This window comes from Notamacropus eugenii, chromosome 4, assembly GCF_028372415.1.
Source record: "Notamacropus eugenii isolate mMacEug1 chromosome 4, mMacEug1.pri_v2, whole genome shotgun sequence".
Taxonomy (NCBI): Eukaryota; Metazoa; Chordata; class Mammalia; order Diprotodontia; family Macropodidae; genus Notamacropus; species Notamacropus eugenii.
The window spans coordinates 463,048,249-463,064,369 of NC_092875.1; the positions used below are offsets into that span (position 1 = coordinate 463,048,249).

Below are 16,121 nucleotides of genomic sequence, written 5' to 3' on the forward strand. Positions count from 1 at the left end.
CCTCTACTTGAACACCCACTGTTAGAAGAAACCTATTGCCTCCTAAGATAGTCCATAAAACTAATGGATATGCCAATTGTTAAGAAATGTCAAACTTAACTTTGCCTCCTTCAAACTTCCGGCTCTGCCTTCTGGGGGCCAAATGGAAGAAATCTAAATCTTCCTCTATAGGAACAATTTTTAAGTACTTGAGGACAATCATCATGCCTCCCCATGTCTTTTCTTCTTCAATGTAAATAAACTCAGTTCCTTCAAGAGATTCTCAGACATCACAGCCTTGAGGCCCTTACCAACCTAGCTGCCAAAAGGTTCAATCCAACAGCTGGATTTTTTAAAAAATCAATCACATACATATAGGCTGTGCAACAAAGATTTGAAGCTGTTAGCAGACTGCAAGTTAAATCTGAGCCAACAGTGTGTGTGAAGTGACAGTCAAAACGCTATCACCTCAGGCTATAGTTCCATAAGGATGATATCCAAAATGAGGGAATTCTTCATCCATCTGAAAAAACACACAGTAAGAGCCTACTATCAGGCAATTTGCTAGGTGCTAAGGATAATATAAGGAAAAACTGAACAGTCCCTGTCCTCAAGAATTTACTTTTTGTTGGGGGCAGAAGTATAGTAGACAACCTGTACATGAATATACACACACACACACATACACACATGCATATATATATGTATATATCCACATACATATATATGCATATATAAAATAGATGCAAAGTCATTTCTTCATTTTCACAGCACTAAAAATGGAGGTGAAGAGAATCAGGATAGGTTTCCTAAAACAGGTGGCACTTGAAAGAACCTTGGAAGTCTAGGAGGCACGGGTGAGGAGGCAGGACACAGTGAGTCCTGCTCAAATGCATCAAGGCCCTGTGCCTAAATCTACATACCACAGTTTAGAAACAGCATCCACAAGCTCCAGGGCATCCAAAAGGAGGGCAACTAAAGAGGGCAAAGTGTCATGAAGAAACCAGAACAGAGAAGACCTAAAGGGGAGGGGGACATGGAGAGAAGGGGGCCATGAACATGAGAAACAAACCTTCTAGTACGTGAATGGACAGAGAATCTTTGTTTTGCTCAACTCCAGGCAAGGAATTAGACTTATTTAACTCCAGATATAAGAACTAGGATCGTTGGATAGACTATGATACCTCAAATTCAACAAACATTTATAACCATCTGCTAAGAGGGAGGCTCTGCGCAAAGTGCTGAGAGTTTCAGATGCAGCTGATTTCATCTAATACCAAGCAACACTTACTAAGAGAAGCATCCAAAAGTGAAATGGGCTGCCTGAGTGAGCTCTACATTACTGCAGGTATTCAACTACTCATCGGTAATATTACAAAAATTATTCCTGTTCAGACATGGGCAGACATGAATTTCTTCCAACTCTGAGATTTCTATGATTCTATGAACAACATTCACCAATGGGACAACAGGTGTTGTTCAATCATTTTTCAGTCGTATCTGATCCCATCTGGATTTTCTTGGCAGAGATGCTGGAGTGGTTTGCCATTTCCTTCTCCAGCTTACTTTACAGAGGAGGAACTGAGACAAATACGATTAAGTGACTTGCCCAAGGTCACACAGATAGTAAGTGCTTGAGGCTGTTTGAATTCATGAAAATGAATCTTCCTGATTCCAAGTCCAGTACTATATCCACTACACCACCTAAATTTCAAATATGCTGATTCTTTCTAAGCCAGTAGCCTGTCTGAAGCCAGAGAGCAAACATAAAATGGCTTACTTTCTATCAGGAGAATCTGACAAGAATACAGGTAAAGTGAATCTAAAAGGCAGAGTGGGATGAAGGGACAGAAGAGAGCTAGATGAACTGCTTTTGGAAAATCTGGAAAGAGAACACCATAAGCTGGGCAGAGGCATCAGTCCTACAAGGGGAAGAAAGAGCTTGAGCAAAACTTTAAAAGAAAAGACGGATTCTGAAATATGAGGACAAAGAGGAAATGTCCTCCAGGAATGAGAGGTTAGACCTATGTCGATACTTAAAGGTTCCTTGCTGTTTGAGCACTCTGTATCCCCGGGTCTAGAATGAAAGAAAATTTTCTAAAAGGATAAACTTGGCACAGAAGGGGATATAATCCATCCTGAAATCCAAATCCACATCAAGTTTTTAAACTTTAAAGGAAAAGATACAATTTTACAAGTTGTCAAGAAAAATGAAAGAAAGAACATTTAAAGACTGGGGGGAATTACTTTGAAACTTTGGAATGACTCTTGGAAAAAAGAAGAGCCTTAAAAAAAAAAAAAAGAAGAGCTTAAGAGGGAAAAAATTGCTATACAAAATTAAGAAAAACAGAGCTGCAACCTCAAGCACAGTTATCTTGAAAAGCTGATTTTTCTCTTTGAAGGCAGAAGCCTAATTTCAAGATCTAAAGGAGCTGAAACAATTTGTTAAGAAAGTCCCCTTGCTACAAAGATTAGCAGGAGATAGAATGGATCCAACAGGCAGATGAAAGAGATGTAAAGGAAGTTAAGTGAGGTTAAAAAACAGCCATGCTTCTTTTCAAGGTAGCAAAGAACTGAAAATAAAGTAGGTGACCAACAACTGGAGAACAGCTAAACAGACTTTAATTTAAGAAAGCGATGAAATATTATTATGCTTTAAGAAACAATGAATATGGAGAAGGCAGGGAGGTAAGGGAAACTTTCTATGGACTGATGAAGAGTGAAGTAAGGCTAATGAGGAAAACAATACAAATAATGACAACAAAGATGTTAACGGAAAGAGAAAAACAAAACTCAGCTACACTGTCTGTGTAACTATAAAAATCAATTGTTTGTTGTTCTGTCCTTTCAATTATATCCAAGTCTTCGTGACCCCATTAGGGGTTTCCTTGGCAGATACTGGAGTGGTTTGCCATTTGCTTCTCCAACTCATCTGCCAGATGAGGAAACTGAGACAAACAGGGGTTAAGTGACTTGCCTAGAGTCACACTAGTAGGTCACACACAGCTAGTATCTAAGGCCAGATTTGAACCAGGAAGAAGGAAAGAGAGGTTCTGGAAATGAAGGTGATAAAAAAAGAAAAGGTATCAACAAAGTTTTTAAAAGCAAAAATGGCTGTGTTCGAGTTCTTGTGTTTGTCCCCTATAAATCCTGACCTCCCTCCTTTGTTGTCCTGCTACCTATCAGCTGTCAATGCTACTATGTACCTCCCACCCCTTCTCCCCAACATGACTTTTACTCTGTTAAGGGACAGGAAGCCACAAAAGTAAGCTTGCTAGACTTCTTACTAAAAGATGACTACATAGGTTCTAGCAAAACTATATACAAGGATATATGAAACACAGACATCAATGCTAGAAGTGTTTTATAGTGTATCTCATGTTCTTCACATGGAAAAGATGGTGATACGAGCTAGATCACAGAACATTTTGATATTTAGAACTCGTTAAATGGCTGGACTCAAACTATAGTCATTATGGTTCTCCATAAACTTGGAAATGTGAGAAATGAGTATTTCTCTTTTGTACTTAATAACTAATTATTGTATTTGGTCCATATATATATATATATAGACTTTTCCACTTTCTACTTCCTCATCCAGAAACCAACCAGGGTTAGAATTTGCCCAGGCCAAGATCTAATCAAACAGTAAAAAAAATTCTAAGTTTGGGCTAATGGACATATTCTTGCTCATTGCGTTTGCTCAGACAGGCCCTGGGAAAATGCTGATTTTTCCCTATTGTCAAGGCAGGTAAAACAGAAATTGATGTCTCTTTGACCAAGATTTGAGTGACCTAAGTCACATACTCCGCCCAAGGTAGTCTATGTCCCATTTGATTAATGCAACCCTCAGGAACACCTTTTTGAAGGACATATTAGCCCACTATCATAAGAGGTCTTTGGTTTAAGAGAGACACGCAAATGACCATCCTGTTATTAATAATCTAATGGCCTTATTAATACAATTATTAAATTACCCAGAAACTATGTATCTCAAATCTTTTTAAATGTCATGGAAACAAGCATCCCATGGAGTACCCCGTACTTGGTCTTAAGCTATTTAACACTTTTGTCAATGATTTGGATAAACACTTAAATGGTTTCCTTATGAGATCTGTAGATGACACAAAGTTGGGTATCTGACTCACTTCATGACAGACAAATATCCAAAAAGTCTCAAAAGGCTATGTAAATGTACAGAAATTATAAGATGAAAAAAAATGCAGTTTTACAACTTCTCCAAGACAAGACGGGAGAGAAAATGGTGTCACACAGCAGCTTATCTATTTACAAATGGGGACTTTAGGAGATTACAAATTGACAGTGTAATATGTCAGAGTGAAAGTTAATGCAATCTTGGGTTGAGGCACAGCTTCTAAGATCTTATAAAGGTTTGGCAGTTCCACAGTATACTGTTTTGTTCATAACACATCTGGAATAAGTTCAATTCTAGGTGCCTAAGTTTAGAAAGGCTGTCATTTGGAACAGAAGAATTAAACTAATTCTGTCTGATCCAAGAACAGAACTAGCTATAATGAGTAGAAGTTACAAAAGGTAATTGGGGCTTGATGTAAAAAAACTTTCCAACAGAGCTATCCTAAAGTGAAATGCACTATTTGTGGTTCGGTACCACTGCCAGAACCCAAATGCAACCCACTGCCCAGACATGGCACAATGCAACTGGCTAGAAAAAGAAAGAAAGCATATATACTTCTGAGTCCCTTCCATAGAGCTAATGGACCCTGTATGTGGGAACCTAAACATAATCTCCTCTCAATAAATGCTTCTCTGGACACAGGATGCATACCTTCTGACTCACCGGAGAACTGGAATCTTCAGAGGGAACAATATGCTTTGCATTTATGCTGATGTCCTCAAAATCAGTACATTTGGGCAAAATTGCCAATCTCCCCTGTAGCGGTTCAGTTGGAGCTCTACTACAAGGAAGCTCAGAATCACAGCAGAATTCTTTTAATTTTTCCAGAGACTTTAAAACCATCCTGGGCCTCAGACATTTTCTTGGTTCTTAAATTTGAAATTAGAAGAAAATATAACTTTAGTTCTTTAGAATAAAATATCAAGTAATAATTAGCAGAAGTTTATTTTTGAAAGTAGAAAATATGACTTTAGGATCTCAGTATCATGTAGCAATTAAAAATTAGCTAAAGTTTATTTTTGAAATTAAGAAAAAATGTGAGTTTAGGATCTCAGTATCAAATAGCAATTAATAATTATCAGAACTTTATTTTTAAATTAGAAGAAAATGTGACTAGGATTTCAGTATCAAATAATAATTAGCAGAAGTTTATTTTTTAAATTAAAAGAAAAATATGTCTTTAGGATCTCAGTATTAAATACTCAGTAGTAAATACTTTTTAAAAGTAGGTTCTTCACTGAGAAACAGATCTTTTTATAAGAGGATATAAATAAATGCCAGCCAGTATTGTAAGTAGATGAGTTATAAGGGCATTCATTTGTTACTCAAAATTAGTAAGCCTCTAGAAATTATACCTCAAAATGTTTGTTTTGCATATGATTTGGCATCTCTTGAAAGTGAAATTCATGACAATAAGATATGTAACACAAAGGAAAACACGTATACTGCAATTAAATTGCAAATAGGTTATTTCGGACAACCCAGACGGACAGATCAACCACACAAACATGCACACACACGCACCCACGCATGCATGCATACTCAACTTCAATTTGAGATAGGAATCAAGACTCACAAGTAGAGAGCTGCAACAGATACCACTTGCCCAAACTACAAAGCCCATCAGGCTTCAAAGGTCAAACCACAATGGAATTCTAAAATTACTTTTAGAAGTGAAAAGAGAGTACCAGATATAAAGGGGAAAGAACAGGGAAGGAGTTCATTAGGAAAACTCAAAAACGATGAGGTAAGTCTAAGAACAAAAGGCACGAGGATTCTATATATACCTACTACCACTACCATCATACCACCATCCCATCTCTCTCATAGAAGAAAAATTACATTATCTATCAGGTCTGGGGTTTTTTTTAAGTTCTAACTCTCTATTTCTGTATACATCACCTATTTTGGAGGCTTATAAATTTATAAGTGAAACTTTCCCTTGGGAAGGGGCGGGGTAAGACAATTCCATAAATGGGGATCACACATCCTGGGAGCAATGAAATGACACATGTTGCTTTTAATCCTCCTACAAATACCTCTTGTAGGAAAACAAAAATCTTCCAGTTCTTCGGAGGTTCTCACTGAGACTGCTACACTGAAACTACTCATCAGAAACTGTGATTGAACTATGCCCGTTTAGCCAACAAAAAACCCTGCCCTTGAGAAGTTACCAAAGGGACTAGAGAATGTCAACCTGGATCTCCTTCATGGCCCCTGCCCCCCAAGTCAGGCAATGCAACTCAAGCATTCTGCATGTGGAATAGATATTTTGCCCATGAACAATAAGAAAAAAATGTTCTTTTCCCACAGAAAAAAGGCATTGAGGGGCAGAGCCAAGATGGAGGACTAGAAAGACACACTTATACAGGGTCTCCCCACACAGCCCACAAAATACCTGTAGAGAGGGACTCTCAACAAATTCTGGAGGAGAAGAAGTGGAGGACAACAGAGTGGAGAAGATTTCCAGCCCAGGGTGACCTGAAAGACCCACGGGAAACACCGGTTGAACCGGATGTGGAGCAGAGCCCAGCCCAGCCTTGGGCGTGAGGTTTGGCGATGAGACTCTGGGAGGAGGACACCTTGGGGAGGAATCTCCAGTCCCAGCAGCGGGTCCTCAGATCCCTCAACCCACAGGTGCCAAATGTCAGTGACGGGGTATTTTCAGCTGGCCAGGAAGGGAGAAGGGCCTTCCCATAGTACCAGTAGCAGGCAGCAGCCACAGAGGCTGCACAGCAGCCTATATAGACCGCTCCTTTGTTGGAGTGTAAAAACCCCTGGGGGCACTGAAGAGCTGAGTCTTACTTCAGCCCTGGGTAGAGGCCCTGGGAGAGCTGGTCTTTGTCTCACACTGAAAGGCAGCCCTGCCCATCCAGCTTATCTGAAAATCAGCCCCCAGTGCTAACTTGGGAACTGGAGGCCAGGTGGCTGTGGAGAGGTAACTGCTAAGATTCTAGGCACAAAAATCCCTCTCTGTGTCCAGACCAGTACATGCTTGATCGTCCCACCTTGGAGGAAGTGAGATCTCGCAGATTCCCAGAGTATACCCTACTCTTCACAAAGGACCCAAAAGTCAAGTAAGTGGCTGGGAAAATGCCCAAAAAAGCAAAAAAAATAAGACCATAGAAGGTTACTTTCCTGGTGAACGGATATCTCCTCCCACCCTTTAAGATGAGGAAGAACAATGCTTACCATCTGGGAAAGACATAAAAGTCAAGGCTTCTGTAACCCAAACATCCAAAATAAATATTCAATGGGCTCAGGCCATGGAAGAGCTCAAAAAGGATTTTGAAAATCAAGTTAGAGAGGTGGAGGAAAAACTGGGAAGAGAAATGAGAGAGATGAAAGAAAAGCATGAAAAGCAGGTCAACACCTTGCTAAAGGAGACCCAAAAAATGCTGAAGAAAATAACACCTTGAAAAATAGGCTAACTCAATTGGCAAAAGAGGTTCAAAAAGTCAAGGAGGAGAAGAATGCTTTAAAAAGCAGAATTAGCCAAATGGAAAAGGAGGTTCAAAAGCTCACTGAAGAAAATAGTTCTTTCAAAATTAGACTGGAACAGATGGAGGCTACTGACTTTATGAGCAACCAAGAAATCACAAAACAAAACCAAAAGAATGAAAAAAATGGAAGATAATGTGAAATATCTCATTGGAAAAACAACTGACCTGGAAAACAGATCCAGGAGAGACAATTTAAAAATTATGGGACTACCTGAAAGCCTTGATCAAAAAAAGAGCCTACACATCATCTTTCATGAAATTATCAAGGAAAACTGCCCTGAGACTCTAGAACCAGAGGGAAAAATAAATATTGAAAGAATCCACCAATCACCTCCTGAAAGAGATCCAAAAAGAGAAACCCCTAGGAACATTGTGGCCAAATTCCAGAGTTCCCTGGTCAAGGAGAAAATATTGCAAGCAGCTAGGAAAAAACAATTCAAGTATTATGGAAATACAATCAGGATAACACAAGATCTAGCAGCTTCTACATTAAGGGATCTAAGGGCATGGAATAGGATATTCCAGAAGTCAAAGGAACTAGGACTAAAACCAAGAATCACCTACCCAGCAAAACTGAGTATAATACTTCAGGGAAAAAATGGTCTTTCAATGAAATAGAGGACTTTCAAGCATTCTTGAGGAAAAGACCAGAGCTGAAAAGAAAATTTGACTTCCAAACACAAGAATGAAGAGAAGCATGAAAAGGTGAACAGCAAAGAGAAGTCATAAGGGACTTACAAAAGTTGAACTGTTTACATTCCTACATGGAAAGACAATATTTGTAACTCTTGAAACTTTTCAGTATCTGGGTAGTTGGTGGGATTACACACACACACACACACACACACACACACACACACACACACACACACACACACACCACAGAATGAATTGAATAGGATAGGATCATATCTTAAAAAAATGAAATTAAGCGGTGAGAGAGAAATATATTGGGAGGAGAAAGGGAGAAATGGAATGGGGCAAATTATCTCTCATAAAAGAGGCAAGCAAAACACTTTTTAGTGGAGGGAAAAAGAGGGGAGGTAAGAGAAAAACATGAAGCTTACTCTCATCACATTTAACTAAAGGAAGGAATAAAATGAATACTCATTTTGGTATGAAAACCTATCTTACAATACAGGATAGCGGGGGAGAAGGGGACAATGCAGGGTGGGGGGGATAATGGAAGGGAGGGCAGTGGGAGGAATGAGCAATTTGAAGTCAACACTCTTGGGGAGGGGCAGGATCAAAAGAGAGAATAGAAGTAATGGGGGGCAGGATAGGATGGAGGGAAATATAGTTAGTCTTACACAACACGACTATTATGGAAGTCATTTGCAAAACTACACAGATATGGCCTATATTGAATTGCTTGCCTTCCCAATGGGGATGGGTGGGGAGGGAGGGATGAAGAGAAGTTGGAAGTCAAAGTTTTAGGAATAACTGTCGAGTACTGTTCTTGCTACTAGGAAATAAGAAATACAGGTAATGGGGTATAGAAAGTTATCTGGCCCTACAGGACAAAAGAGAAGATGGGGACAAGGGAAGGGAGGGATGTTAGAAGAGACAGCAGATTGGTGATAGGGGCAATTAGAATATTCGGCGTTTTGGGGAGGGGGAAGGGGAGAAATGGGGAGAAAATTTGGAACCCAAAATTATGTGAAAATGAATGTTAAAAGTTAAATAAATACATTTTTTAAAAAAAGGCATTGAGCTCACCAACTGGGGAATAGCTAAATAAACTGTGGTTCATGAATGTAAATGAAATACTATTACACCATCATCATAATAATACAAGCTGTCTCAAAAGTCTTTAGGCAGTTTCAACAAAGATGTCGATAAACAATTTTAAAAGAAAGAAAAAAGCATACAGTTTTCCAACAACTTCATTGTCACTGCAAAAGAAGCAAGACATTCAGGTTCTTGGCTGACTGAAGTGAAGGCCTGTCAATCCGGAACTCACCATGACTTCCCATCATTCTAGTGTCACTTTCTTCCCCATCTCCTCGAGCTTGCTTTGCTCTCTTGTTAACAGGTTCATCATATTCCAGAGTCCTCTTTTTACATCCGTTCAATTCAGAGGCCTTAAACATGAAAATTTAAGATATGACATCATTATTTCCATTTGTGGAGGCTGCAGAAACCTAAATGCCATGGAGCAATTTAAGTCTTACTTCTGAAATGTTCTGACTTACATGCCCTATGTGAAGAATGTCCTTCATATTCTTGCCTCCACCATTTAAGAAAGCTTCCTCCCTTTAAGTACTAGAGCATAAAAGGATTTGTTCTGTAAAACTTGGACTCAGTCAAAAGGCCGCACCCAAGGACCTAGAAGAACACATGCGGCCTTGAGGTTCCTCATCACAGCACTAGGTTATCTATTTAGAACCAAGACAGTGCATTCAAACAGATATTCCCAAAGGGCAATCCCAATTCCAGGTTCATTTCTCATCTACTTAGTAGACCTAGGCAGGATAGCAGAAGGAACTCTGGGCTTAGAATCTAGAAAATCTGAGTTCAAATACTACCTCACACACTCTCTAGTTTTGTGACCCTATGCAAACTACTTAATCCCAGTCTCCTCCTCTATAAAATGAGGTTAATAGTAGAACTTACCTCATATGGTTGTTTTGTGAATCAAAAGAGATAATATATGTTAAAGTGCTTAGCCAATAATTTCTAGTTATTATCATATTGAGACATACAAAACTCAACTCACCCCCATCTAAGTACAGTTAATAATATAATAGCTAGCATTTATATAACACCTACTATGTGCTAGGCACTGTTCTAAGTGCTTTAAAATTATTATCTCATTTGGTCCTCACAACAACTTGGAGAAGTGTTATTATCTTCATTTTACAGATGAGGAAACTGAGGCAAATAGCGTTTAAGTGATTCAACCAAGATCATACAGCCATTAAGCGTCTAAGACTGGATCTGAACTGAGGTATTCCTGACACCAGGCCCTGCTCTTTATCCACTGCTCCACCTTGCTACCTACTTACTTACCTACTTATATGTTCTACACTTATCTTCTGAGGCTTATACATAATTAGGTAGCCACTAACCAATTTGCCAAAGTTGAAATAATTGTCTATCAGTTTAAATGAGGCAGGACTAAACAAGAGCAAGATAGGATAGCACAGATGCAAGGTTAAGAATCAAGAAGCCACAAACACTTCATAAACAGAGAAGTGACATGGTCAGGACTGACGTTTGGAAATATCAGCTCAGATGGGTGGAAGAGCCTGCACCTGAGGCTCAGGCTGCTGGACTGACTGGAGTTCAGGAATTCTCAGCAGCAGTGGGGCTACAACCTACCTAAAGCAGGGTATCAACACCAATATAAGTGAGTCCTTGGGATCAAGGGGCTACCAGATTTTCTTAAAGAGGAGTGAACCAATCCAGGTTGAAACTCTAGCGGTTCAGAGCTTCTGTGCTATTGAGGAGGGCAGATGAGGCCACTGCATGGCAAGATGGGATGACAGTCTTTAAAAAAAAAAGGGGGGGGCGGAATATCAATTTGGCAGTTGTTTGAAAGGTGGATTGGGGAGGGGAGAGATCAGAAGTAAGGAGACCAAGTGCAATAACCCACACAGAGGGTCTGAACTAGGATGCTGGCCATGTGGGCATAAAGAAAGGGAAGGATGGAGAATATGTTGTAGAATCAAAATCAACAAGAATTGGTATTAATTGGTAATAAAGGGATAGGGAAGAGTCCATGTTAACTCCCAGGCTGATGACCTGGGTGAATGGAAGGCGGATGGTACCCTTGTCACAAACAGAAAAGTTATAAAGAGTAAGTAATCACAATCTTCTGTTTCCATCTTTTCCCACAAACTTGCTCTTCATGTACGTGGTTTTCAACTTGATCAAGACTTCCTGTCACGTTTTCCTTCCCTCTTCTCCCAATCCATCATTGTTTATCTGGCTTCATTTCCTCCCCTCACAGTCTCGACCCCTTAGTCAAACATCTCAGTAGTGTACTGCCCACTCTTGAAACCTCTACCTTCTTATTCTTCTTCTGTACCTGCTCCGTTAATCCATAGCACTGGATCATGTCCATCACTTTTGCTAAACTACTCATGAATGACAGAAACATAGACTATCAGAATTGGAAAGGACCCCCGTTCTTTCTACAACATCACTACAGAGTGATGTTGTAGCCAGCCTCCCCTTGAGAACTTCCAGTGAGCAGGAACCTACTACGTCCTAAGGAAACCAATTCCACTTTAGAACAACATTGTTAGAAAACTTTTGCTAAGAGGAAAACACAACAAAATACATCAACTGGTCCCTTTCAAACTCACACAATTTAACTTCAAATGGGACCTCACTGCTCCACCATAATGTTCATCTCTCTCACTGATTCCTTGTGGCACAGCCTACAGAAGTTATTCCAAACTTTTTCTTCAAGCCACCCTCTTTCTCCACCTATTATCCTACTTCACTCAGAAGACTATCCTGAGGCCACCCCTCCACATATAAGGAGGCATCTAAGTTTTCACTCTTTCTCTCCTCATTTCCAGCCTCAGAGAGCAAGGTGGCCTTCCTCCAGGTCAAGCTACTAATCTATCTCTCAAGTCCTTGATTCCAACCCCTCCTAAATTCAACCTACCTCATGCCAGAACTGTGGTAGGGGCTGGGCATACAAAAACAAAGAATCAAACAATTTCTTCTCTCAAAAAGCTTGCTTACATCCTATTCCATCAATTTCTGTCTCTCCCATCTTTAATGTCTCTCTCTCTCCACCAAATCTGTTCCATCTGCCAACAAACATGCTCAGGTCCCCCCATCTTAAATATAAATAAATTCCTTTGCCCCTAGTTTACCCTCAAGTTATCCCTTAGATATCTCCTGCCCTTTTCCCCTGAACTCTCAGAAACAGTGGTGTATATTTAGTGCTTATATGCCAACTGGTTCCTGAAAACACACAATTTAACTTGGGTGTTCCACAGTGATTACATTCACGCCTATGCTACACTGCACAAAGGCTCACAGCTGCTTGAAATATAGCAAAGGATTAATAACTGTTTGAGTTGGCCTCCATTTTATTGGCACTCATTCATTCCATATCTCACTGTAATGTGATCTGCATGCCTACCATTCTACTGAGACTGCTCTCTCCAAAGTCTTCAAGAACTCTTGTCAAGTCTAATGGCTTTTTCTTGGTATTCATTTCCTTTCCTACAAAGTCCTACTCCAAAGCTCACTGTGACATGAACATGACCTTGGGTTCCTAAAAGCAGGGACTATTTCATTTTGGAATTTGTATTCCCAGAACCTAGAGGAAGGTACCTGACACACAGCAGGTAATTAATAAATGCTTATTGATTGATTGATTGAAGACTATGCCATCTGAACACAAGTTCTGAGTAATTTTTCCATGCTAGAAAGTTTTGAGTACAATCCTAACAACAGCTTGTGTCTGCTTCCTAAAGAACATCCTAGACAGGTATTGAAAAAGTGTCAAAAAAAACAAAAAATAGAAAAAAAAAATAGGTGAAATAGACCAAATAAACACAAAGAATGTCCATGCTAGAAGTGACACAATTTTGAGGGTGCTAACAGATTCTCAAAATATCTGACAGAAGGACACCAAATCTTACTACCAAAAAGAAACATCTGAGATAATATCAATTACTATCCATCCACTTGCCTTCTTACCATCTCTACATTATCTTTACGAGTAGTCTTGACAGGGGCAGAGGCCAACCACTGTACAGGCAGAACAAAGTGAGTCAGATGCATCTGGGAAATTATACAAGCTTACAATGATCCATATGAATGGAAATCATTGAATACTGCGGTCTCTGAGGAATTAAACGTATCATGTCACCTAGAGGATGATGGTGAGTCACACAGTGGGCATGGGTAGCTTCAGTACATTGCCAACAAATGGCACAGGACAAGATGACAGAGAGGATACTCTCAGAGACATGTAAGATCAGAAAAAGAAGGTGGGCCAGTCATGTAGATGGAGCTAAAGATAACAAAAAAATAGTTAACATGCTCCACTGTCATCCAACATTAAGAGATCTTGTAACCCTGGGGAAGTCACTTAATCACAACCTGCCTCAGTTTCCTAATCTGTAAGAGGAGGATTGTGATAACACCTACCCCCCAGGGTTACTGCAAGAACCAAATGAAATTTAAAGGACTTAGCACAGTGCCTAGCACCGAGCAGGCACTATGGAACTGTTACCTTTTATTATGACTGTTATGTTACCTATCACTGTCATTAATATCATACACATTATTTTACATATATTTATATATTATTACTTTATATGATACACTATTATATAATAATTACGTAATATTATTAAATATTATTGTGTTATTACATATTATTGTACAATAATTACATAATTTTATTAAATAAGCACTATAGAAATACTAGCTGTCATTATCAATTATTCTTAAGCTCTATATAAATGTCAGTTATCATCCTCATTCCCATCATCTTCATCTATCACTATTTTTAAGGAAGTGCTAGGTGACCCAGGGCACTCATCTTCCTCAGCTCAAATCTGGTCTGACACTAGCTGTGTGACCCTGGGCAAGTCACTGCACCCTGTTTGCCTCAGTTTCCTCATCTGTAAAATGACTGGGAGAAGGAACTGGCAAACCTCAAATGGGGCCGCGAGGGGTGAGACGCGACTGAAAAAACAAAAAGCTTTACACAAAGGCTAGTTATCGTTACCATCACGCAAGCGCCATATACACGTCAACTACAATTATCATTGTGTTACTAAGTGTTACATAAATGATACTGTTACTATTACAATGTAGCACCTAGTCCGGCTCTTCCCCTCCGCCCACTACTCTCCCCAGAAGAGTCACACTCGGGGAGGTCGGAAGAGTCCAACTTAAGGATAAGGGGGGGGGGGGTAGATTGTGATACACCAGGCCGGAGAGCGGGTCACTGAGGAGATTTACAAGTCTAAAGCCCGGGAGGGGCCCAAGCATCCGCCCGGTGGCCTCCGTCCGATTGCCCCTTCACCTCCCGCACTTCCCCGTCCCCGTCCCCGTCCCTTCCCCCTCCTCCAGCACTCCCCCGCCTCCAGCTCGCGGTGCGGCCTCCTTCACGACTCCAGGCCTAGGCCCCGCCTCCTTCCGCAAGGGGCGCCAGCCCGCCCTCCTCCCGCACCAGAGCTCACCGGCGGCTGCGGCTCCGGACTTTCCTGCTGCTCCGGGGGCGCTCCAGAGTCCCAGCCCGGGCTCGCAGGGGCCCCCGTCTGGGAGGAGGACTTCAGGTGTCCCGCCGGCTTAAAGAATCGACTCAACACCGCCTGCCTGGCCGCCCCTGGAGCAGGCACGGGGGCGCCGGCCCCGACCGGCTTCCTTCGCGGCATCAGGGGCAGGCGGGCCGGCGGATGGCACGAGATGCGGAGCCCGGCGCGAGAGCCCCCCCAACCCTGGAATGAACTCTCCCGGGCCCCGCTGCGCACGCGTAAGAGAGCACGCGCTGCCCCAGCTCCCAGGCCTCAGCCCGCGCGATTACGTCATGGCCCGCCAGCACGTGGGAGACCAGGGGCGGGCCCGAGGGAAGCCGCGCTTTTCTCCTCCAATCAGCGGCTCGCGCGCACTCCTCGAGTCTTCCCAGGCTGCCCGGGAAAGAGCCGCTGCTGCTCCGCTGTCCTTCCCGAGCCTGACTGCCTGCAGGCATGGCCCCTACGATTAACTGCATCGTCGCCGTGGCCCAGAACATGGGCATGGGGAAGAACGGGGACCTGCCCTGGCCCCCGCTCAGGTACTCCGTCCACCCCCCTGGGCCGAACCGGGAGCTGGGGTTTAATGCATGCGCTTCGCAAAATGCCCGACATAGAGTAGGCGCCCAATAAATGCCCGTTGTTTGGTTGATTGACCTGCCCGGAGGACTGCGAGGTGGAGCCGCACCGATTTGCAGCCCGGGCAGGCTGGCCTTTGCCCCGAGCCGGAGCTTCGTGGCACCCTGGGCCATGTCCAGTCCTCCCCATGGATGTCTGGTCACTGGACCCAGACGGGCCGGAGCGGGAGTGAGGCCGGTGCCCTCCCCCAAAACCAAGTCAAGTGCGAGTCACGTCGTCCTTTCCCCGATGGCACGGCCTTGGAAAACCGGGGAGCTTGGGGGGCATTTCCCGGGGCCCCTGCGCCCCCCCTTTAGGGAGCGGGGGGAGGGGAGGCTTGGTGCCTCTGGGAGCGAAGTGCGCAGTCCCTGTGTGCAGGGCAGTCCCGGCCAGAGCCCAGGGCTGGGGGCAGAGTCCACCCGCGGGCGCCCCGGACTGAATGTTGCCTAATCCTGTGTCTCCTGTTCTCAGGAAAGAATTCCAGTACTTCCAGAAAATGACCACCACGCCTTCAGTGGAAGGTAACCTTGCGTGTTTATTCTAATATGACGGACTGAACGATGGACCCCGGGTTAATGTGCACTGTGGTTTATGCATATCCTCCCAACCGTTGGTAGAAATGTAATGCATCTTCCCCTAAAAAGGAAA

At 42.2% G+C, this 16,121-nt stretch overlaps 1 protein-coding gene across 1 annotated transcript in view; it reads right to left on the reverse strand.

Moving 5' to 3' along the window:
• Nucleotides 1-15,888, reverse strand: part of MSH3 (mutS homolog 3) — a 208,352-nt gene extending 192,464 nt beyond the window's left edge. The window contains 4 exon segments of the mRNA XM_072606261.1: nt 4,787-5,004; nt 9,602-9,722; nt 14,805-15,016; nt 15,019-15,888. Of these exon segments, the coding sequence (XP_072462362.1) occupies nt 4,787-5,004; nt 9,602-9,722; nt 14,805-15,016; nt 15,019-15,607 (1,140 nt within the window). The 5' untranslated portion in view covers nt 15,608-15,888.
• Between the last annotated feature and the right edge of the window lie 233 nt (nt 15,889-16,121).